The 24,577-nt window shown below is 38.9% G+C and overlaps 1 protein-coding gene across 1 annotated transcript in view; it reads right to left on the reverse strand.

The window, feature by feature from the left end:
- CFAP44 (cilia and flagella associated protein 44) overlaps positions 1 to 24,577 on the reverse strand; it is a 172,439-nt gene that overhangs the window by 39,524 nt on the left and 108,338 nt on the right. The window contains exons 24-25 of the mRNA XM_007947452.1: positions 14,543 to 14,720; positions 7,183 to 7,683 (exon numbers count right to left, since the gene is read on the reverse strand). Of these exons, the coding sequence (XP_007945643.1) occupies positions 7,183 to 7,683; positions 14,543 to 14,720 (679 nt within the window). The remainder of the gene's footprint in view (positions 1 to 7,182; positions 7,684 to 14,542; positions 14,721 to 24,577) is intronic.

Consider the following 24,577-nt stretch of genomic DNA (forward strand, 5'->3'; position numbering starts at 1 on the left):
CTCTGTAGATGTCTATAAGGTCAAGTTGGTGGATTGTATTGTTTAGCTCTTCTGCATCTTTGCTGAGTTTCTTTCCAGTTGTTCTATCTTTCATTGAAAGTGGTATAGTAAAGCCTCCCACTATAACTGTGGAGTCATCTATCTGCCTTTTCAACTCTTTTAAAGTCTGATTTATGTATTTTGGGGCTCTTTCATTGGGTCCATGGATATTTATTATGGTTATATCCTCTTCTTCAATTGTTGCTTTAATCATTGTATTATATCCTTCCTTGTCTCGTATGGTGGTTTTTGTCTTAAAGTCAATTTTATCAGAAATTAATATTGTCACTCATGCTCTTTTATGGTTGCCATTTGCTTATCTTTTTCCAACCTTTGATTTTTGGTCTATTTTTGTCTTTTTCTCTAAGGTGTGTCTCTTGTAAACATCATTGTTGTTGTTGTTATGTGCCGTCGAGTCAGACCTGATTCATAGCGACCCCTCCTTGGGTTTCCGAGGCAGTAATCACTATGGAAGTAGATTGCCCCATCTTCCTTCTGAGGAGTGGCTAGTGGGTTTGAACCACCAGCCTTCTGGTTAGCAGTCAAGTGCCTTAGCCACTATGCTACCAGAGCTCCCTGTAAACAGCATATTGATGGGTTATGTTTTCTTATCCATATGCAACTCTCTGTGTCAAGTCATGCATTTAATTCATTGACATTCAGTGCAATTATTGACTAGTATGAATTTGTTGCTGTCGTTTTGTTACATGTTATTTCATTGTGTTGCTGATTTCTTTGTTACATATAATTTTCTGTGCTGAGCTCATTTTGTTTATGAATTATATTATCACCTGCTTCATTGCTATTGTTTTAGTATTTGCTAAATATTTGTGCTTGTCCTCTTTTTTATTTTGATGTAAATGTTTATCGTTTTTCTTTGAGGTTATGCTGTGATTTATAATTTTCTTCCCAAGTTAAAATAGTCTGTTCTCTCTTGCAATTGTCTTGACTTCCTCACTATTTAGAAGTTCTGTAACTACACAGTTTTTTCCCTCCTTTTAGTTGTAGTTGTCCTCATTTGCCAATTGATGTTTCTGGTTCCCTGTTTATAATCTTATAGGCTTATTTACCTCAAATAGTTTTATAATTGGGTTGGTTTCTGGGTTATATCATCATATATGTTAACGGTCAGCTGTTGTTTGCTGTTGGTTCTCTGTCCAAAGGACTCTCTTTAGCATCTCTTGTTAGATTGGTCTGGTTTTAACAAATTCCCTTAATTTCAGCTTATTTGGAAATGTCCTAATTTCATCAACATACTTGAGAGACAGTTTTGCTGGGTATAACATTCTTTGTTGAAATTTTTTTCTTACAGGGTTTTATATGTATCATTCCACTGTTTTCTTGCCTGCATGGTTTCTGCTGAAAAATCAGAGCTTAGTCTTATCGGTTGTCCTTTGTAGATAACTTGTCATTTTTCTGGTGCTGCTTTCAGGATTCTTTCTTTATCTTCAGTTTTGGTGAGTTTGATGATGATATGTCTTAGTGATTTTCTTTTGGGGTTTATCCTGTCTGGGGTATGTTGGACTTCTTGAATGGATATATTCTCATCTTTCATCATATCAGGGAAATTATCTTCCAACAAAGCTTCAACAATTTTCTCTGTGCTTTTCTTTTTCTCTTCCTGTTCTGGAATTCTCATTACATGTAGGTTATTCCTTTTGATGGTATCCCACATGAAACTTAGCCTTTCTTCATTTTGTTTTGATCTTTTTTCTGATTGATCCTTTTCCAAAGAAATAGTATTTATCTTCAATCTCTTTAATTCTGTCTTCCATTGATTCAGTTCTACTCATTTGCCCATTCAATGTGTTATGTATTTCTGAAAATTTAGTATTAATCTGCCGAATTTCTATCTGTAGATTTTTGTATCATTTCTAATTTTTCATTTATTTCGTCATTTTGTTCTTGTATTGTCTTTTGAAATTGTTCTAGGGTTTTCTCTGTGTTTTCCTCAAATTTTTCAGTGTTTTCCTTGATCTGTTCCTCAATCAGTTGAAGGTACCTAAATATAATTCTTTTGAATTTCTTATCAGGGAGATCCAATGCTGCTTCTTCCTCTGGAATGTGTTCTGGGTCTGTATCCTGGTCCCTTGTTTCTACTGCTTTATCTTGCTTCTTTGTGTAGACTGAGTTGGTCTGTTGTCTCTGAGACATTTTGACATTTTTTGTGTTTATATTTAATTGGTGATGATTGCATGTTGGAGTGATTCACCCAAGATTTTCATTTTATTTTTTAAATGGATGTATCTGAGCAAGCAGGGTACACTGTGTTCCTCTATTCACTAGTTGGCAGCACTTACACACTCACCACCTGTCTCCTTTCCCATTGTCAGCCTCCTGTATATCTGTGCTGTCCTTGGCAAGTGGAGCCTATTCTTAGGTTCCTGGAATTGTATTCATTCAGGTTCTTCTACTAGTTGGTGTTTAATCCACTTCTGCTCTGACAGACACCTAAAATGTGGAAATAGGAGTGGAGTGCGTCCTTGACCAGAGACCCTGGCAGAGAGACCCTGGCACATGGCACAAGAGATGGCAGGAGCAGAGCCAAGATACTGGCATAAGAGACAGCAGGAGCAGAGCCAAGAGACTAGTATGAGAGATGACAGTAGCAGAGCCCAGAGACCAGCATTAAACAGCAACAGGCTTACCAGCCCACAGAGGAGAAAGCCGGGTGCTGGCTTCCTGGCAGAGTGGATTACCTTCAGGCATTAATTGGTAGAAAAGACTGACACGAAATGGAGTAGCAGGTTGGCTGGCCCATAGAACAAGAAAACTGAGTGCTTTTGGGGCAGAAAGATTTCCAGCAGAGTGGGTTGCCTTTGGCATTAATTGGTAGAAGTAGAGAGACCAAGGAAATGGGAAGCAGAGCTGCCTCATTCCCAAGGGTAGGACCATGGCCTTTGGGGTGGAACCACCACAGCAGTCTAGGTTTCAAAGAGCCAGACCTTCACCAATTTGGTTCTGGAGTGTGGGGCTGCTTGTTTATGTGAGCTAATGGGATGAGGCCATAGCCGCTGCCCAAGAGAGAGGGGGCAGGGCTACCATGCCCAAGAGGAAGAGGAACGGGCTTACCAGGCCAAGGGGGTAAAGTCACCACCCAGGAACTAGAGGACTGGAGTCACCCGTGGAGGAGACATGAAAAGATACCACCCATTGAAGATCTGTACAGGTGCCAAGTTGACAAGGGGTGCAATTGTGGTGGTTAAGTTGTGTGTCAACTTGGCTGGGGCTTGTTGAGTGGCTGGACAGCTGCTGGTAGTTATTCCCCATGATGAGACTGGCAATCCCTCTACCACAAGCAGCTGAGTAGGTGCTTTGGGTATGTGGTCTGCTTCCCATATATAAGATGCAGCTTTGGGAATAGTCTCTAGCTTATGGCACGCTTGGACCCTACATGTAGCTGTGTTGTTGTTCAGCAGCCTGCCATGCTCTGCTGACCTTGAGACTTTCAATGGACTTAAACTAATGTCCTGCTATGTGGTTTGGTAACACTGGGACTGTGCCTTTTGACATGTCAATCTTGGGTTTGTCAGTCTCAGCAGCCAGCAGCTGTCTGAGTAAAGAAAAGCATCTAGCTCCAGTGGGGCAGGAGCAGAAGGCTGAGCTGAACCCCAAGGTTGAGGGGCTTTCACTCAGCCCCTAGAGCCTGGCACTTTGAACTTGGACTTAAAACCTCCAAATTGTAAGAGTAAATTCCTGTTTGTTCAAGCCATCCCATTTGTGGTATATTCTTGTCAGACTGGTACTAGAAAACCAGAACAACTTCTGTATCCTTCCTTTCAATGCTCAAGGCTCCAGGATTATCTTTTGTATCTGTGTCAATGGTTTCTCTTTACTTTTTTGAAGAGGATCTGTGAAGCTTGTCTGCCTATTCCACCATCTTCTCAACTTCTTATTTTGAAAAATTTCAAAATAACTATTTTAATTTGAATTGTGATTTGGGTGAAAGATTACAAAGCAAATTCATTTTCCATACATCAGTTCATACACATTTTGTTTCATGACATTGACTGTAATCCCCCACAATGTAACAGTTCTATTCCCACTTCTTCCCTGTAGTTACCTCTTCCCTGTGTCCTTCTTTCCTATGCAACCCTGCCCACTGAACTATCTTCCTGTGTAAATACTGCCCTTCTGTTCTCCTGTAATTGATTGTTCTAAGGAATCTATCTACCTGGTATAAATGTTCACCCTATATGCCTGTCTATTGTTTGGCTGGAAGCCATGTGAGAGTTCAATTCCAGGCCTGAAGGCTAACTAGGAACCATGGCCTCAGAGGTTTCACCAGGCTCTACCAGTAAGCCTGGTCTTTTTGATGACTTTGAGTTTTGTTCCACATTGTTCTCCCACTCTATCCAGGATCTCTTGCACTGATCCCTTTCCTTGTGAAAAGTGGTAGCTAAGCACCATCTAGTTCTTCTGGTCTCATAGTCATATAGGCTGAGGACCCCATGGTCTACTAGTCCCTTGGGTTAATTGTTTCCATGTGTCTTTGGTTTTCTTCGTTCTTCTTTGCTCTGGACAAGGAGATACCAATTGTTGCATCCAGATGGCCGCTTGCAAGCTTTTAAGACCCCAATCACTATTCACCAGAGTACTATGTAGAACAATGTTTTTGTGTAGTATGTTATGCCAATTAAGCTTGATGTCTGAGCCCACAGGACCAACAACTCACTCTGTCAGGGTGGTTGACTGTGGCTAAGAAGTTATAACTTTGCCCACTGTTAGTTCTATTTATATGGACATTCTTACAGTACATACAAATGCGTATGTACAAATATCATCTGCCAACCTTATATATGTTCATGGATATACTCCATTTTACTTAGACATAGCTGATTATTCAGACTATCTACCCTTCTATTTGCCCATAGATTAATCCTTGTTATCACTCATAACACAGTAAAAAATAAATATTTTTAAACAGATGAATATAATCTTGAAGCCACAAGAAACCTCTGGCTGCCTCAAGGGTTCTACAGATGGAGAAACTGAGGTCAAAAGTAATTTTCATGAGATCAGAGCTTATTTATTACAGAGCTTGGATGAAAAAAAAAAAAGTCACTGCTGTCGAGTTGAGCCCGACTCATAGTGACCCTTGTTGGGTTTCCGAGGTGGTATTCTATGGAAGTAGATTGCCAAAGCTTCCTTCCAAGGAGTGGTTGGTGGGTTTGAACTATATCCCAAATTCTGGTCTAGATCTTATTCCACTGCTTTCCTAATGATTTTTAAGTCCTCAGTTTTGCTTTGCTTTGGAACAGCTTCTCCACCATCCTTCCCACATTCTATCCTAAAGAAGATGGAAGTCAAGAGAGGGCCCAAGGGCTGACTCATTTGAGGAAACCAGCACAATAGGAAGAAAACAAACTATTCTATATTTTCCATTAGGTTGCAGATGATGGGAAGTGTCAACTGCAATGAATGAGGGTTCAGCCTAGGGGCTGAGGAAGAGAAAGAGATATGTGGGTTTGAGGCAGTGAAACTGCCAAAGAATTGCAAAGAACTAAAAAAAAAAATCAAAGAATAAAAACATTGAACTTTTAAATAAGTATGGCTGTGGTCTGTGCATTTGGGCTCCCTTTTAATGCTTTTTCAAAAAATATTTAAATAAAAATTTTAATTTTTTCTAAATTTCTTTGGAGGTAGGACTATATTTTCTTCAGTGCAACACCATTCTGCAACTGGACCATGTAAGCTCTAAGTTCATAAGGGTTACACTTATTTCATAGCCTGTAAGCTTTGTGAGAATAGAGAATCTGTCCATGTTGAGCATTGTTGAATCCCTACTCTCCAGCTAGCACAGTACCTGCACAAAGACTGTCCAATAAACATTTATTGAATTAATAAAATAAGCATATGAGTTACAAGAGGAGCTCTGGTAGCATAGTGCCTAAGGCATTTGGCTGCCTACCAGAAGGCTGATGGCTCAAACCCACCAGCCACTCCTCAGAAAGAAGGTTGGGTAATCTACTTCCGTAGTGATGCCGCCTTGGAAAACCTAGGAGGGGTTTCCATGAGTTGGATATGACTTGACAGCAGTGGGTTTTTTATTAGTTACAATTAACCAATCAAATCAAAATTCTACTGAATACCCACTATATTTCTGGCACTGTCCTAGGTACTGTGGGGGATCTAGAAGAAGTGTATGTAGAACCTTACCTCAAGAATTATATAATCTAACTTTCAAGACAAAACCAACACACATAAAAAAGCAAGGAAAATAAGTACAAAACGTGAAATACTAATTATAGATGCAATTGGAGCTTAGGAAAAATGAGAGAATATGTTATGTGGGCAGCAGATTCTGGAGAGGGTTTGGAACTGGTCTGAGTCCTGAATGATGGCTCAATGTTAGAAGGAGATCATTGTAGGCAGAAGAGAATAGCAAAGGGAAAAGCACAAATGTAAAACCAAGAATGATATGAGAAGGAAAGAGGGCTATGGGTGGGTAGAAGCAGAAACAGTGAGAAATCTGGGCTGGATGAAGTAAAGATAATGAGGGAAGGATGAGATTGGGAAGCTATAGGTGGTGCCTACACAGAGAGGAGCTGGGAAGACATACTTAGGAAGGGGACTCTAACTGATTGGGAGCAGGCAGCCATCTAGCCATGAAAGGCTATTTTCTTCTCATATTCAGAACATTTCCTGCACAACTGGCTCCAGCTTGGTTCCTGACTTTCCTTGAAATCAAAAGAGTTGCCAGCTCCAAAACAATTTCAAACCCAACCATCATCAGGAACACCACCACAATGGGGCAAATCAGACATTAGGGATAGAAGAGGGTGTAAAAATGCAGAAGGGGCCCAATTTTCTCTGGAAGGTTTATCATATGTTCCATCCATTGTCTGAAAGCTTTCTGTCGCTTCCTCCTTACATGACTTCAGTCAGATGTCAACTAATATGGGCTTTTCCTTTACCTTAGTTTTCCAAAAAGAAAAGACATATCTCCAAACTTGTGGGCTAAATACAATGATTTTCAGAAGGCCAAGCATTAGGAACATTCTTAGCCATCAGTGGCAAGTATGCAGGTTAGGGTTTGGGGGAGCTTAATGCAGAGAAATATGAATAAATAAGAAAGTAGGTCTAATTCATCCCCTGCTCTCCTCTCCTTCAGTTTTAAGTAGGAAGAGCCTCATTCCTTACCCTATTGCTCAAATACTGTTGCATGTATAAGTGTTTAATCTCATCCCTCTTGGCAATCTCCAGCTCCACATCTGTTGGCTCTGTTTTCTCAAATTCTGAGAACCGTGGAAGATCTAGACTGAATGCGGATGCCTTTGACGATCTAGACAAGGAATCTCGTGTTGTCAAATCCATATCCTTTCCAGTAGGGGTTCTGAGGAATCCTCCACCAGTACCTACAGATCCCGTTTGTTCCACCTGTGGAGATGTTTCACCCTGATCTTTCATCAGCTTTTGCTTAAAAGCTAGGAGAGTTTCCTCATCATACTGAAATCTTCTTTCTGGAACTTCATCAGGATGTATCTCTGGGATTTGAGGAATAGGGATATGCTTAGATACGTGAAGAGTTGACTGAATGCTCTTCAGTTCTTGTACCAGGCACTGTATTTCCTCAATAACAGCCACTTTAAGGTCTCGAAGAGAGAGGATACACTTGTTCATGTGCATTTTCTTTCCATGGGCCTGAAAAAAACAACAGGAAGAAACTAAAATGATAACCTTCTCACAAATGACAATATGAAATATGATTTGCTCTTGTCTCTTAAGTAGTAGGCTTAGCAAAATTTCAAGATAAAAATTTATCTGAGTTCACAACAAAGTTACACTTTTCTCTACCTTTTAGCTTTTAACCATTTGGTCCCTCCAAGATGCGCGAACCTCTGTTATCTCTCTGTTTTCCATGACTTCTTCCATTCAGGTCACTCAAATGGCTCAGTTCCCCCATCCTCCTTCCACTTCTGGAAGTCCTTCCTGAAGCCTGTACTCAGCTGGATGGTCTCCCCAGGAGAAGAAAGCCATTCTTTGGTCAGGAAGACAAAAATAACTGGCTTTCCCTGCTAGAACCTTGAATCCCTTTGACTTAAGACTTGCCTATGGCTCCCTTCCTGTGGGCTACATTAGCCTATTTTCTTTCTGTATTTTGACCACATAATTGCTGATTTCCCTGTAGAGGTAAGTATTATGTCATATCAAGAGATTTCAGAACCTATCTTTGGATTCCTTCTCTATTTATCTAAGCCAAGCTATGCCCTGTGCTTTCAACCTTGGGTACTACACATGCACATTTCTCCCTCATTACTAATTCTCTCCATAGTCTACGTTTTCTAAATACACTGACTAGAGCCTTAGGGCACATGCAACCCTATTCCTGTGTGCAGTTTGGCAACTAGGTGGTTCAAAGGTCATTAATAGTTACTTTACATAGCTATATAGGCTAAAAAAAAATAAAATATCAAAAAGTTCTTCATCAAGCAATCTTAAAATTACCTGTATATTTGCTACCTATGAAGCAAACCTGTAACAAGATAGAGGAAATGTTTTACATACTTGAGAACAAAACTTTAAATCATTAAGGACTTAAAATCTAAAAGCAAGCACTTAGGTGAGTAGGAGACCACCTCTGAAATACCTGGAGGATTGAAGATTAGGCCTACAAGAAAGAACTTAAACTAGTCTGGTGGCTGTAAGGCCCTCCTCCTTGAAGAGTCCTCTTTACAGACCAATCCTTTCTTTCTAAATTTTCAAATACTATACAATCAAACATGGTATGTGTGTGTGTGTATGCATATATGTGTGTGTAATACATTATTTGTATAATGCTTGATACTTTTCAAAGAACTTTAAACATTTTATTGAATTTGCAATTACAATAACCCTATAAGGTAGATTAGATATCTTATTATTGTTAATTTTTATTAATAATACTCTTTTTACATATGAAATAACTGAGAGATGTACATGACTTAGCATAGTTTACATGGCTACTAAATGGCAGAAATGAAAACAGAACTCTGGTCTTCTAACTTGTGGAATAGTTCATTCTACATTATTCCAGGGTGTGTCTGGGTGGCACAAATGGTTAAGTGCTCAACTACCAGCCAGAAGGTTGGGGGTTTGAATCTACCTAGAGGTATCTTGGAAGACAGGACTGGAGATCTGCTTCCAAAAGGTCACACAGCCTTGAAAACTCTATGGAGCAGTTCTACTCTACATACATGGGGTTGCCATGAGTCAGAATTTACTCAACAGCAACTAACAACAATATTATTTTGTGCTACCACTTTAATAAGGTAGATTTCAGTGTAGTGCAATTGAGTTCAAGACATCACACCAACTCATTGTCTCTAGCTGTTATTATTGTTGTTGTTAGGTGCTGTCGAGTCATCTCCAACTCACAGTGACCCTATTTACACCAGAATGAAACACTGCTTGGTGCTGTGCCAGTTCCACAATCCTAGCTATACCTGAGCCCATCGTTGTAGCCACTGTTGTCAATTCCTCTTGTTGAGGGCCTTCCCGTCTTTCATTGACCCTCCACTTTACCAAGCACAATATCCTTCTCAGGGAATGGGCCCTTCTTACAACATGACCAAAGTAGGTGAAACGAAGTCTGGCCACTCTCACTTCCAAGGAATGTTCTGGCTGCAATTCCTCTAGGACAGATTTGTTAATTATTTTAGCAGTCCATGGTACTTTCAGTATTCTTCGCCAGCACCACTGAAAAGCATTGACTCTTCTTCAGTCTTCTTTGTTTATTGTTCAGCTCTCAGATGCATATGAGGTGATTGAAAATACCATGGTTTGTGTCAGGTGCACCTGAGTTCTCCAGGAGACATCATTGCTCTTCAGCACTTGAACAAGGTTTTTTGTAGCTGATTTGGCCAGTGCTATATGTCATCTGATATCCTGACTCCTACTTCCATTAGTGTTGATTGTAGAACCACATAATATGAAGTTTTTGATAACTTCAATCTTTTCTCCATTTACTGTGATGCTGCTCATAGGTCCAGTTGTGAAGATTTTTGTTTTCTTTATTTTGAAGTGCAATCCATACTGAAGACTGTAGTCTTCAGTGTTCATCAGTAAGTATTTCAAGTCATCCTCACCTTCAGCAAACAAAGTTGTGTCGTCAGCGTATTGCAGGATGTTAATGATTCTTCCTCCAATCCTGATGCCACATTCTTCTTCATGTAGCCTAGGTTCTCAGATTATTTTCTCAGTGTAGAAATTGAATGAGTATGGTGAAAGGATACAACCTGACACACTCCCTTCATGATTTTAAACCATGCAGTGTCCCCTTCTTCTGTTCTAATGACAGCCTCCCAGTCTACGTATAGGTTCATCATGAGTACAATGAATTGTTCTGGAATTCCCATTCTTCCCAATGTTATCCATAATTTGTTATGATACACACAATCCAATGCTTTTGCATAGTCAACAAAACACAAGTAAACATCTTTCTGGTATTCTTTGCTTTCAGCCAAGATCCATCTAACATCAGCAATGATATGTCTCATTCTACGTCCTCTTTGAATCCAGCTTGCATTTCTGGAAGTTCTGCCAATATACTGCTACAACTGTTTTTGAATTCTTTTCAGTAAGATTTTACTTCCATGCAATATTAATGATAGTGTTTGAGAATTTCCACATTCTATGGGATCACCTTTCTTTGGAATGGGTATAAATATGGATCTCTTCCAGTCAGTTGGCCAGGTAGCTGTCTTCCAAATCTCCTGGCATAGCTGAGTAGTGCTTCCAGCACATCATCCATTTGTTGAAATATCTCAATGGCCATTCCATCAATTCCTGGAGCCTTGTTTTCTGCCACTTCCTTCAGTGCAGCTTCAAACTCTTCCTTCATTACCATTGGTTCTTGATCATATGCTGCCTCCTGAAATGGATGAACATTGACCAATTCTTTTTGGTACAGTGACTCTGTGTATTCCTTCCATCTTCTTTTGATGTTTCCTGCTTCATTCAATATTTTGTCCATAGAATCTTTCAATATTGCAACTCAAGGCTTAAATTTTTTCCTCAGTTTTTTCAGTTTGAGAAATGCTGAGCGTGTTTTTCCCTTTTGGTTTTCTAACTCCAGGTCTTTGCACATTTCATTATAATAGTTGACATTGTTTTCTCAAGTTGCTCTTTGAAATCTTCTGTTCAGCTCTTTTGTCATTTCTTCCATTTGCTTTAGCTACTCTTTGCTCAAGGGCAAGTTTCAGAGTCTCTTCTGACATCAAATTTGGTCATTTCTTCCTTTCTTGTCTTTTTAATGACCTTTTGCTATCTTCATGGATGATGTTCTTGATGGCATCCCATAATTCATTGAGTTTTCAGTCATTGGTGTTCAATGCATTAAATCTATTTTTAAGATGGTCTCTAAATTCAGAAGGGCTATAATCAAGGTTGTATTTTGGCTCTCGTGGACTTGTTTTAATTGTCTTCAACTTCAGCTTGAACTTGCATATGAACAGCTGATGGTCTGTTCCACAGTCAGCTCCTGGCCTTGTTTTGGCTGAAGATAATGAGTTTCTCCATCGCTTGTTGCCACAGATGTAATCAATCTGATTCCTGTGTGCTCCATCTGCTGAAGTCCACGTGTACAGCTCTGTTTGTGTTGTTGAAAAAAGGTATTTGCAATGAGTAAGTCATTGGTCTTGCAAAATTCTATCATGTGGTCTCCAGTGTTACTTGTATCACTAAGGCCATATTTTCCAACTATTGGTGATACTTCTTTGTTATCAACTTTTGCATTCCAATCACCAGTGATAATTAACACATCTTGATTGCATGTTTGGTCAATTTCAGACTGCAGAAGTTGGTAAAATTCTTCAACTTCCTTATCTTTTGCTTTGGTGATTGGTGCATAAATTTGAATAATAGTAGTATCAATTGGCCTTCCTTGTAGGCATATGGATATTATCCTATCACTGACAACATTGCACTTCAGGATAGATCTTGAAACATTCTTTGTGATAACGAATGCCATGCCATTCTTCTTCAATTTGTCACTCACAGCATAGTAGATAATATGGTTGTCTGACTCAAAATGGCCAAAACTGGACTTGATTGTTAACCATAAGACTGGCAGTTCAAACCCACCAGCAACTCCTTGGAAGGAAGGGTCGCTATGAGTCAGGTCTGACTCGACAGCACATAACAACAGCAACAATACCTAGTGGCATAGTGCCCAAGGCATTTGACTGCTAACCAGAAGGCTGGCAGTTCAAACCCACCAGCCATTCCTCAGAAGGAAGACCAGGTTATCTACTTCCATAGAGATACTGCCTCAGAAACCCAAGGAGGGATTGCTATGAATCGGATTTGACTTGATGGCAGTGAGTTTTTTTAATACCTAGGATATCAGTCTTTATGCATTCCATTTCATTTTTGACAACTTCCAATTTTCCTAGATCCATACTTCATGAATTCCACGTTCCAATTATTAATGGATGTTTGCAGCTATTTCTCCTCAGTTTGAGTCATGCCACATCAGCAAATAGAGGTTCTGAAAGCTTTACTTTATTCATCTCATTAAGGTCCATTCTATTCTCATGAGGCAGCTCTTTCCCCAGTGTCATGTTTTGAGTGACTTCCAACCTGAAGGGCTCATCTTCTGGCACTGTATTGGACAATGTTTCAGGGCTATTCATAAAGTTGTTCATTAATGTATCAGACAGTATTTCTCTGCTATTCATAAGGTTTTTCCTGGCCAATTCTTTGATAAGTGGATAGCCTCTTCCTTCTTCAAAGTCTTTCTCAGTCTGGAAGCTATGCTGAAACTTGTCTACCATGGGCACCCTATCTCAAGCTAGTCTATGACATTTCAGGTTGGATGACTGGAACATTTTGGTCATAAGGACATTTCTCTATGATAATGAATGAAACAAGAATTACCTTAAATGAACAGCTATAAAAACAATCCAAATGATCACTAATAAAATGTCCATTTTGACCAGGAAGGTAAAATTATGAGGTATGAACTCTATTTATGGATATGAATTGCCATGCCCAGGTCCACTACTGGCCTTTACAGTATCTTTGGTGAAATAGAAAAAGACACACCTCCATTTGTCAGAAAGTTATAAAGTATACAAATACACTGTATCTACAATGTATTTGGCACCCAATTTGGCACCTTGAAATGTACAACATGCACAACTATATCAGGAGACCCTGTCCAAGTTCTCCTGAAAATGATAGCTCAGGTGGCTTCTAAGCCTCAAAGTATGAGAAGTCACTTGTCGGTTCAAGTAGAGATTAAAAAATCAACATGTAAGGGAGAGAAAACTTTAGTAAGAAAATGAGGCTCAGAAATCAGGATGACTAGAAGCAATTTTGAAGAATGTAGAGTTCAAAAGGAATATATTACGTGGGTAATAATGACTTACCCATAAAAGTCTGCAAAGAAAGGCCAAACAATAGTTTTTTTCCTGCAAGTTTTTGGTGGTCCACGGCAGCCCAAGCTATAACCAATGAGGATATGTTTGAATTTCAGAGGACTGTTGTTGTTGTTGTTAAGTGCCGTCGAGTCGTTTCTGACTCATAGCAACCCCATGCACAGCAGAACGAAACACTGCCCGATCCCATGCCAGCCCCACAATCCCTGCTATACTTGATCCCATCATTGCAGCCACCGTATCAATCCATCTCCTTGAAGGCCTCCCCCTCTTTCGTCGACCCTCCACCCTAACAAGCATGACATCCTTCTCCAGGGAATGGTCCCTTCTTACAACATGACCAAAATAGGTGAGACGAAGTCTGGCCATTCTTGCTCCAAGGAGCATTCTGGCTGCACTTCCTCCAGGACAGATCTGTTAGTTCTTTTAGCAGTCCATGGTACTTTCAGCATTCTCCGCCAGCACCACAACTCAAAAGCATCAACTCTTCTTCGGTCTTCCTTATTCATTGTCCAGCTCTCACATGCATACCAGGCGACTGGAAATATCATGGCTTGTGTCAGGCGCACCTTAGTCCTCAAGGAGATATCCTTGCTCCTCAGCACTTGAAACAGTTCCTTCACAGTTGACTTTCCCAATGCTACATGTCGTCTAATGTCCTGACTGCTGCTTCCGTTGGCATCGATTGTAGAACCAAGCAACGTGAATTCCTTGACAACCTCAATCTTCTCTCCATTTATTGTGATGCTGCTCATTGGTCCAGTTGTGAGGATTTTTGTTTTCTTTATGTTGAGATGTAATCCATACTGCAGACTGTATTCTTCAACCTTCAGAGGACTAAAGTCCATAAAATATGTTTTTACCCATGAAACTGGTATTAAACCATGTAATTAATTTAAAGGTTGGCTTTGCCGTGTAGGCTAACTAATCACAGACACATGTCTTGTCATCTCTGGGCCTCAGTTTCCTCATTTGTAAAAAGAAGGTATTATTCTAGATAATCATGAATGCCTTTACCAGTTCTAAATTTCTATGATTACATATTTATCCCAATGGACTAGGAGGCAAATGGATGGCTCTAGCAGAATTCAATGAAAAATCCGGGGTTATTTTTCAGTGTCATGAAATATGTAGGCTAGTACCAGAGCATCGAGGATTCCCAACTCCTCTTTCTTCTTGGCAGCATTCATTCTCATGTGCTCAGGGATCTTGTAGTCTGGGGCTGTCTTCAGATTAAAGTCTCCCATATGCATCTGGGCCTCTTTGATGGCCTGCACGTCTTTGGGATCTTCATAGTCATCATCAGGTTTACTCTTTAATCTATCAAGGAAGTAGGCAAAACTCTCAATGTACAGTAACCTACTTTAATATAGATATACATTCAAATTCAATAAAAAAGCAAAAGTACAATTCTGAGTCTGTGATACTACTTTTGTTATATAGCCCTAACACTTAGTAAAATTACTATTTTAAAAGCATATAAAGAAAATCAATCCATCAATCAGTCTGAGCACCAGACAGTATTGAAATAATCTGATTTACTGTTAAGCTCTGGTCTCATTCTAGGCAATTCACATTAACACTGCTATTTGTTCCCTTCATATAAATTAAGCCTTGGAGATGGTGTGATTTTTTTAATCATTAGAAAGTAAATGAATTCACCAAAGTTACAGAGTGCAAGGTCAATACACAAAAGTAAGTTGGGTTTCTATATATCATCAATAAACAATCTCAAAAGGAAATTAAGGAAACAATTCCATTTATGATGCCAACAAAACCAATAAAATAAATTTAACCAGGGAGGTGGAAGACACTAAAAACTATAAAGCACTACTGAAAGAAATTAATGAAGATTTGATAAATGGAAGATGTTCTGTGTTCATGGATTATTAAGATGTTAATTCTACTCAAAGCAATCTATAAATTCAACATAAGCCATACTGAAATTCCAACAGACTTTTTTACAGGATGGAAAATCAATTCTTAAATTTATATGGAAATGCAAAGGACTCTGTATAGCCCAAGCAATCTTGAAAAAGAAGAAAAAAGTAGGACTTACAGTTCCCAATTTTAAAATGAACTATAAAACTACAATGATCAAAGCAATCTCATACTGGTTTAAGGGTAGACATATAGACCAACTGATTAGAACTGAGAGTCAAGAAATAAACCCACACATCTACATTCAATTGATTTTAACAAGAGTGTTAAGTCTTTTTAATGAGGAAAGAATAGTTTCTTCAATGAATGGTTCTGGGACAACTGGAACTCTACATGCAAATTAATGAAGTTGGATCCACACCTTATTCCATACATGAAAATTAACTCAAAATAGCTAACAACCTAAATGTAAAAAACTAAAATCATAAAACTCTTTAAATAAAACATAAGGTAATGCTTTAGGACTTGGGTTTCAATACCAGATTCTTAGATATGACACCAAAAACACAAACAAAAAAGGGCAAAACAGACAAACTGGACTTCCTCAAAATTAAAACATTTGTACATTAAAGGATTTTATCAACAAAGTGAGACAACAACCTACAGAAAGGGGGAAAATACTTGGGAACCACATATTTGATAAGGATTTAATATCCAGGATATATAAAGAACTCCTACAGCTTAACAGCAAAGAGACAAACAACTCAAGGAAAAAACGGATAAAGGATCTGAATAGACATTTCACTAAAAATGATACACAAATGGTCAATAATGACATGAAAAGATGCTTAAGTCATCACTCATTAGCGAAATGAATACCAAAAGCACAATGAGATATCACTTCACCTCCCACTAAGATAGCCAGTAGCAAAAAAGAAAAAATGGAAAACAACATCTTAATGAGGATGTGGAAAATTTGAGCCCCCCAATTTAGTTTTATCCATTACTGATAAGATTGTACAATGGTACAGCCACTGTGGAAAAGTTTGCCAATTCCTAAAAAAGTTAAACATAAAATTACCTTGTGATTCAGCAACTCTACTCCTAGGTATATACTCAAAAGACCTGAAAGAACTCAAACAGACATTTGTACACCAGTGTTCACTGTAGTACTATTCACAATCGCCAAAAGATAGAAACAATCCAAGTGTCCACTAATAGAAGAATGGATAAATAAAATGTGACTTATACATAAAATATTATTCAGCCATAAATAGATATGAAGTTCTGATATGTGCTATGAAACAAATGAAGCCTGAAATCATTTATTCTGAGTGAAGTAAGTCAGACCCAAAAGGACAAATATTGTATGATCATATTTACATGACATATCAAGAATAGGCAAATGAACAGAAAACAAAGTTTAATAGTGATTCCCAGGGGTGGGTGGGAGAGGGAAATGGAGAGTTACTGTCTAAGGGTTACTGATTTTCTGCTGAGAGTGATGAAAAAATTGGAAATGGAGAGTGGTGATGGTTTTACAACATGGTGAATGTTGTGAATGTCTTTGTTTTGTGCACATAAAAATGGTTAAAATAGCAGATGTTTCATTACATATGTTCTACCAAAAAAAGATTTAATTAAAAATTTTATTACATTTGTGATTGTCATACATTTTCAAAAGAAGTATCTTTTAAAAGGTGATAGTGTAAGCATTATGTATTTGCCTTCCCTTGACTCTAGATTGCAAAGAAATGACAGTATGATATAGAAGTAATACATCCATGAGCAAACCAGTGACTTTATTACATTTAGACCAAAACTCCAAACTCAAACTCATTGCGGTCGAGTCAATTTGACTCATAGCGACTCCTCCTTGGGTTTCCAAGGTGGTATCATTACAGAAGTAGATTGCCCAATGTACTGGTTTGAACCACCAGCTTTCTGGTTAGCAGTCAAAGAAGAAAGAAAGATTAAATAATATTAATAGATTTACAAAAAGAGCAAACTATAGCCCAGAATACCCACAGCAGAAGGATCCGAAAAGGACTGAAAATGGTCTTTGTAGCATCCCTGAAAGGCTCCAAGCAGAGTGCAGGCAGGTAAGAGGGGAATGGCATGCTAGACAGTATTTGGTGAAATTAATTGAAGGATTAACCCAGTTGGAACCTCCCACTTTTCCCATCTCCACACATACAGAGCAGTAGAAACCTCTATACCTAGACTAAAACCACTCTTTATAGATATCACCTGAACTCTGCTTGGGAAGGACTAAGGCATCTAGGGTATGAATTGTTATTGTTGTTAGGTGCTGTCGAGTTGTGTCTGACTCATAGAGGCCCCATGCACAGTAGAATGAAACATTGCCCAGTCCCACGCCAGCTCCGCGATCCCTGCTATACTTGAGCCCATCGCGGCAGTCACTGTGTCAATCCATCTTGTTGAGGGCCTTCTCCTCTTTTGTTGACTCTCCACTTTACCAAGCATGACATCCTTCTCCAGGGAATGGTCCCTTCTGACAATATGACCAAAGTAGGTGAGATGAAGTCTGGTCATTCTTGCTTCCAAGGAGCATTCCGGCTGCACTTCCGCCAGGACAGATTTGTTAGTTCTTTTACCAGTGCATGGTATTTTGAGCATGCTTCACCAGGACCACAACTCAAAAGCATCAATTCTTCTTCAGTCTTCCTTATTTACTGTCCAGCTCTCACATGCATATGAGGCGATTGAAAATATCATGGCTTGTGTGTGGTGCACCTTAGTCCTCAAGGAGACATCTTTGCTCCTCAGCACTTGAAAGAGGTCCCTTGCAGCCAACTTGCTCAGTGCCATACATCATTGTTTGATGTCCTGACTGCTGCTTCCACTGGTGTTGATTGTAGAACTAATGTAAAGTCCTTGACAACTTCAATCTTTTCTCCATTTATCATGATGCTGCTTATAGGTCCAGGTGTGAGAATTTTTGTTTTTTTTATATTGAGATGTAATCCATACTGCAAACTGTATTCTTCAATCTTCATCACTAAGTGCTTCAAGTCATCCTCACTTTCAGCAAGCAAAGTTGTGTCGTCAGCATATCGCAGGTTGCTAATGATTCTTCCTCCAATCTTGATGCCACATTCTGCTTCATATAGTGCATCTTCTCAGATTATTTGCTCAGCTTATACATTGAATAAGTATGGTGAAAGGATACAACCCTGACACACTCCCTTCTTGATTTTAAACCATGCAGTCTCCCCTTGTTCTGTTCGAAAGACAGCCTTCTGGTCTATGTATAGGTTCCTCATGAGTAAAATTAAGGGTTCTGGAATTTCCACTTCTCTCAATGTTATCCACAATTTGTTATGGCCCACAGAATCAAATTCTTTTGCATAGTCAACAATACACAAGTAAACATCTTTCTGGTATTCTTTGGTTTTGTGTGTGCGTATGTGTGCTTTAGGTGCAAGTTTACAGAGTAGAGTTTGTTTTACATTCAATATTACATGTACATTTAGTTTCACTCCCTGTTTACCATCCCCAACCCTAATCCAGTCTCCTCCCCTTCCTGCCCAGTAACCCTCCCCCCGTGCCCCTCATAGTTATGCACTCGTGTGTGTCCTGCATTTCCTCCATGCAAATATTGTTCCTCTGGTGCCCCATGGTCAATTACTCCAAGAGATGCATTTCCATAGAATATGTGGGTGCATAACCCTGGGTTGAGTGGTCTGCATGTACATCTTGTTTACTACTGGGATGAGAGCCAGCCCCTGGGAGTGAGTTTTATTCCAGGCCCAGAATGTATCCCAGGACCATACTATCGGGGGGTCTCACCAGACTCCATCTGACCAGTAATTCTGGTCATTATTGAGTTTTTGGATTTTGTTCCATGTTTTTCCTCCCACTCTATCCAAGATCTCCAGATTTGTTCCTTTCCTGAGTAGTTGGCATTGGTAACCAGGCACCATCTAGTTCTTCTGGTCTCAAGGGCCATTGGGTCCTAGGGCTTATTGCTTCCAAATGCCCTTTTTTGTTTTGTTTTGTTTTTGTACTCTTCTTTGCTTCTGATGATAGGAGACCAATAGCTGCATCTTAGATGGCCACTTGAAAGCTTTTAAGACCCCACTCGCTATACACCAATGTAGGATGAGGAACAAGACTTTTATGTATTTTGTTGTGCCAAGTGAGTCTGGTGTCCCCCAGTACTATGGTCCTGAGTAGGCAGATCTGTTGGATCTCTCTCCCACAGTGTCTGGGTGTCTGTGAGAGATTACTCTAAGTCTGCCTTCTGTTGTTTCTGTAAGGATTGTTGGTATTTTGTATCACTATATCTGTGCAAGATTACCCTCCACTGAATCTATCCTTGGTCTAGAATATTCTTTGCTTTGAGCCAAGATCCATCTGATATCAGCAATGATATCCCTTATTCCACATCCTCTTCTAAATCCAGCCTGTACCTCTAGAAGTTCTTTGTAAATATACTGCTACAACCATTTTTGAAATATCCTCAGTAAGATTTTGCTTGCATAAGGTATTCATGATATTGTTCGATAATTTCCACATTCTGTGGGATCACCTTACTTTAGAATGGGTAGAAATATGGATCTCTTCCAGTCAGTTGGCTAGGTAGCTATCTTCCAAATCTCTTGGCATTACCGAGTGAGTGCCTCCAGTGGGGCATCCGTTTGTTGAAACATCTCAATGGGTATTTCATCAATTCCTGGAGCTTTGTTCTTCACCAATTCCTTCAGTGCAGCTTTGACTTCTTCCTTCAATATCATTGGTTCTTGATCATATGCCACCTCCTGAAATGGATGAACATTGACCAGTTCTTTTTGGTACAGTGAGTCTGTGTATTCCTTCTATCTTCTCTTGATGCTTCCTGCATCAAGCAATATCACCTCGAGACTTAAATTTTTTCCTCAGTTCTTTCAGCTTGAGAAATGCTGAGCATGTTCTTCCCTTTTGGTCTCCTAATGCCAGGTCTTGTTCATTTCATTATAGTAATTGGCTTTGTCTGCTTGAGCTGCTCTTTGAAACCTTCTATTCAGCTCTTTTATCTTGTCATTTCTTCCATTTGCTTTAGTACTCTCCGTTCAAGGGCAAGTTTCAGAGTCTCTTCCTTTGGTGGTTGGTGCACAAATTTGAATAATAGTAGTATTAACTGGTCTTCCTTCTAGGCATATGGATATAATCCTATCACTGACAGCATTGTACTTCAGGACAGATCTTGAAACATCCTTTGTGATGATGAATGCCATGCCATTCCTCTTCAATTGTTATTCCTGGCATAGTAGATCATATGGTTGTCTGATTCAAAATGGCCAAAACCAGTCCATTTCAGCTCACTAATGCCTAGGATACCAATCTTTATGCGTTCCATCTCATTTCTGACAACTTCCAATTTTCCTACATTCATACTTCATACATTCTATGTTCTGATTGTTAACGGATGTTTGCAGCTGTTTCTCCTCAATTTGAATCAGGCCACAACAGCAAATGGAGGTCTTGAAAGCTTTAATTTATCTATATCAGTAAGGCTGGTCCTACTCTGATGATGCAGCTCTTTCCTAGTTGTATTTTGAAAGTCTTCTAACCTAAGGGCTTATACTCCTGCACTGTATCAGATGTTTCCGGGCTATTCATATAGTTGTGTGGTAATGAATCAGACGGTGTTTCTCTGCTATTCATAAGGTTTTCCCTGGCCAATTCTTTGACAAGTGGATGGCCTCTTCCTTATTCCTAGTCTGCCTCAGTGTATAAGGTGCATTGCAACCTGTTCACCATGTGCCTGCTGGCACTTCAAACACTGGTGGCACAGCCTCAAGCCTCACAGCAACATGCAAGCAACAACAGTATGACAAACTGACAGACAAATTTATCTCCCTTAGCTGTTCCAAACCTCTCTGCCCTCCCCTCACCTGGATCCCTGGCACTGCTGTGCTCTGTTGTCGCCACTGGCTTCTCTTTCCCCCGCTTTATTGCCTCTTGGGGGTGGGGCCTGGGACCCTCCCCTTACCTGGATTCCTGGCTGCTGCTCTGCTCTGTCATGCCCTCTGGTTTCTCTTTCCCTCACTTTCCTGCCCAGTGGGCATGGGGCCTGGGTCCCTTACCTGGATCCCTGGCTGCTGCTCTGAATTAGCACCTAGTTTAAAGCTCTTCCTATTTTGTTATTGGGAGATCCCAATCTTCTGGCCTGATTCTCTAAAGGGAAGCCTGCCAGCCAACATGTACTTGTACACAGAGGACTAAGGAGGAAGGAAGGGAAGGAAGAAGACAAGGAGGGAGAGGGAGGAAGGAAGGAGTATTTATTCTTCTGGCCATGAGAGAGAAACAGGGTCCAAAATTACCTTTATACCATAAACAAGTAGAAAACTGAACGAAAATGTAAGAAACAACCACATCCAGAAAGAACAATAGGTAATACAAGACTAATTCCTGAGAGAAGTAAAACAAAAGTAGTAATCCATACTGTTACCAAGTTTTCTGCCTGCAGGAAACTATCAGACTGTGGCAAAAAAGTGGGCATCCCAAGAAAGCACAGTAATCTGAGTTGAAGAGACAGACATTAGTTTCAAGGAGGCCAAAGTGATCAGAACTTGTGGGAAAAAGAAATCAAAGAGAAGGGAGCTCCAGAAATCTACTTTGGGCTCTCTAGAATTTGGCTGAGTATTAATCTGCAGGTGGGTCATGTGAAACCCCATAAAGCTGTGGAAAGTACAATTATTGTGAAGCTGTAAGATGAACACTTCTCATATCTCACCGATGGCTGGGAACTACTCATGTCCAAGCAGCTGAAAGACCTCACTGAATATAAGGCACATTCAATAAAGACCCCAGAAGAACCATGCCTTAGAAATGGGAAAGAACATAGAAGATTTCATTCTTTATTATCAGTCTCCTTGACTTAATTCACATTTATACAACACCACACTCAATGACACAAGAGTACACATTCTTTTCAAGCACACATTGAATTTTCACTAAGATAGACTGGACACAGTCCTAAATAAATTTAAAAGAATTTAAATCAAACAAACATACAAAAGAGTTATATATATATAAACCTCAAATATTTGGAAACTAAATGGAACTAAAAAAAGCAAATATCCTCACAATTGGACCAACAAGCAACATTATGATACATGGAGAAATGGCTGAAGTTGTCAAGGATTTCATTTTATCTGGATTCACAATTGATGCCCATGGAAGCTGCAGTCAAGAAATCAAAGGCATACACATTGGACAAATCTGCAGCAAAAGACCTCTTTACAGAGTTTAAGAGCAAATATGTCACTTTGAAGACTAAGTTGCTCCTGACCCAAGCCATGATATTTTTAATAGCCTCAAATGCATGTGAGAGCTATACAATGAATAAGGAAGACCACAGAAGAACTGATGTATTTGAATTGTGGTGTTGGTGAAGAATGTTGAATGTCCCACGGACTGCTAGAAGAATTAACAAGTCTGTCTTGGAGGAAATAAAGTTAGAATGCTCCTTAGAAGTGAGGATGGAAAGACTTCATCTCTTACTTTGGTCATGTTAGCAGAAGGGACCAGTCTATGGATAAAGATATCGTGCCTTGTAAAGTAGAAGGTCAGTGAAAAAGGGGAAGACCTTCAAGGAGATGGACTGACACAGGGGCTGTGATGATGTGAGGATCTTGCAGGACTGGGCAGTATTTCCTTCTGTTTACACAGGGTGGCTATGAGTTGAACCCAACTGAGTAACACCTAACAACAACAAAACAACTTTTAAAAATAAACAATGGCTTAAAGAAGAAATCACAAACAATATTTGAAAATCAGTATTATCAATTGCTAAATGATAATGAAAATATTTCCTATCAAAATTTGTGGAATACAGGTAACATTTTGAATGTGTATATGAGAAAAGAATAAAGATATAAAATCAATGATCTAAGTTTAAATTTAAAACAACGATAAAAAGAAGACTTTATTAAACCCAAATTAAGTAGAAGGAAGGAAATTTGAAAAAACAAAAATCAATGACATAGAAAGCAGGCAAACATCCTAACAAAAATATGTGATTATAAGCTAGTTCTTTGAAAAAATCAACAGCACTGATAAACCCAGATGCAAATTCACAATATCATCAATGAAATACAGGACAACATGATGGATCCTATAGAAGTTAAAAGAATATAAGGACAAATGAACAAATTTATGACAATAAACTTAACAACCTAAATGAAATGCAGAATTTCTTAGAAGACAAGTTACCAAAACTAACTTAAGAAGAAAAATCTGAATAGGATTGTAACAAGTAAAAATTTGAATTTTTATATTAAATACATCCCTCAAAAAATACCCCAGGCCCAGATGGCTTCACTGATAAATCCTATCAAACATTTAAAAAAGAAATAATACCAATACTAGACAAACTCTTTCACAAAATAAGAGAAAGTTACACTTCTTAAGTCATTTTCTTAACTCATTTCTTAACTCATTTTATGAAGCCAGTATTGCCCTGATAACAACTAGAAAAGACATTACCTGAAAATAAAACTACAAATCAATATTCTTCATTAATAAAGAATGATACAAAAATGTTTAATAAAATACTAATAAATCAGGTCCAGAAATATTTAAAAAGTACAATATACCATAACCCATCAGATTTACCTTAGGAATGCTAGTTTAACATTTAAAGTCAATCACTGTGATTTACAATATTAAAGACTACAAGATAAAAAAGATATTAACAACCTCAACATATGTAGAAAAAGCATTTGAAAAATATCATCACCCATCCTTGATAATAATATTTATTTATTTATTTATTTATTTTAATTCCAACAAAATAGGAATAGAAGGGAATTTCCTCAATTCAATAGAGAGTTTCTAAGGGCTTATGCATATCATAGTTAGTGGTGGGAGACTGAATGGTTTCTCCCTAAGTTAGGGACTAAAACAAGGATATCCATTGTCATCAAATAAAGAATAGTCAGAACACTTTTTTAAAAATGAAGTATGAAGATTGTCCATACTAGATATTAAGCCTTCTTATGAAACTACAGTCTGATAATGGCTCATGAATGTGGGAATGAAATAGACCAATGGAACAAAATAGAAAGCCCAGAAACAGACCTTTCTGCATGAGGTACTTTATAGATGAAAACGGTATCAGTGCAGATCTCTGAATAAAGGTCAGATTTGTAAATAAAAGAAAAACTGGGTACCACAAAGAATAAATAAGACTACCTTATACTATATACCTCATACCAAGTAGGAAAAACAAAATTCAATTCTTAGAGTTTAGAGGCTCCTGGGTGGTGCAAATGGTTTGCTTGCAG

The sequence above is a fragment of the Orycteropus afer genome, unplaced genomic scaffold, assembly GCF_000298275.1.
Source record: "Orycteropus afer afer isolate SDZICR_OR568_19922 unplaced genomic scaffold, OryAfe1.0 scaffold00184, whole genome shotgun sequence".
Taxonomy (NCBI): domain Eukaryota; kingdom Metazoa; phylum Chordata; class Mammalia; order Tubulidentata; family Orycteropodidae; genus Orycteropus; species Orycteropus afer.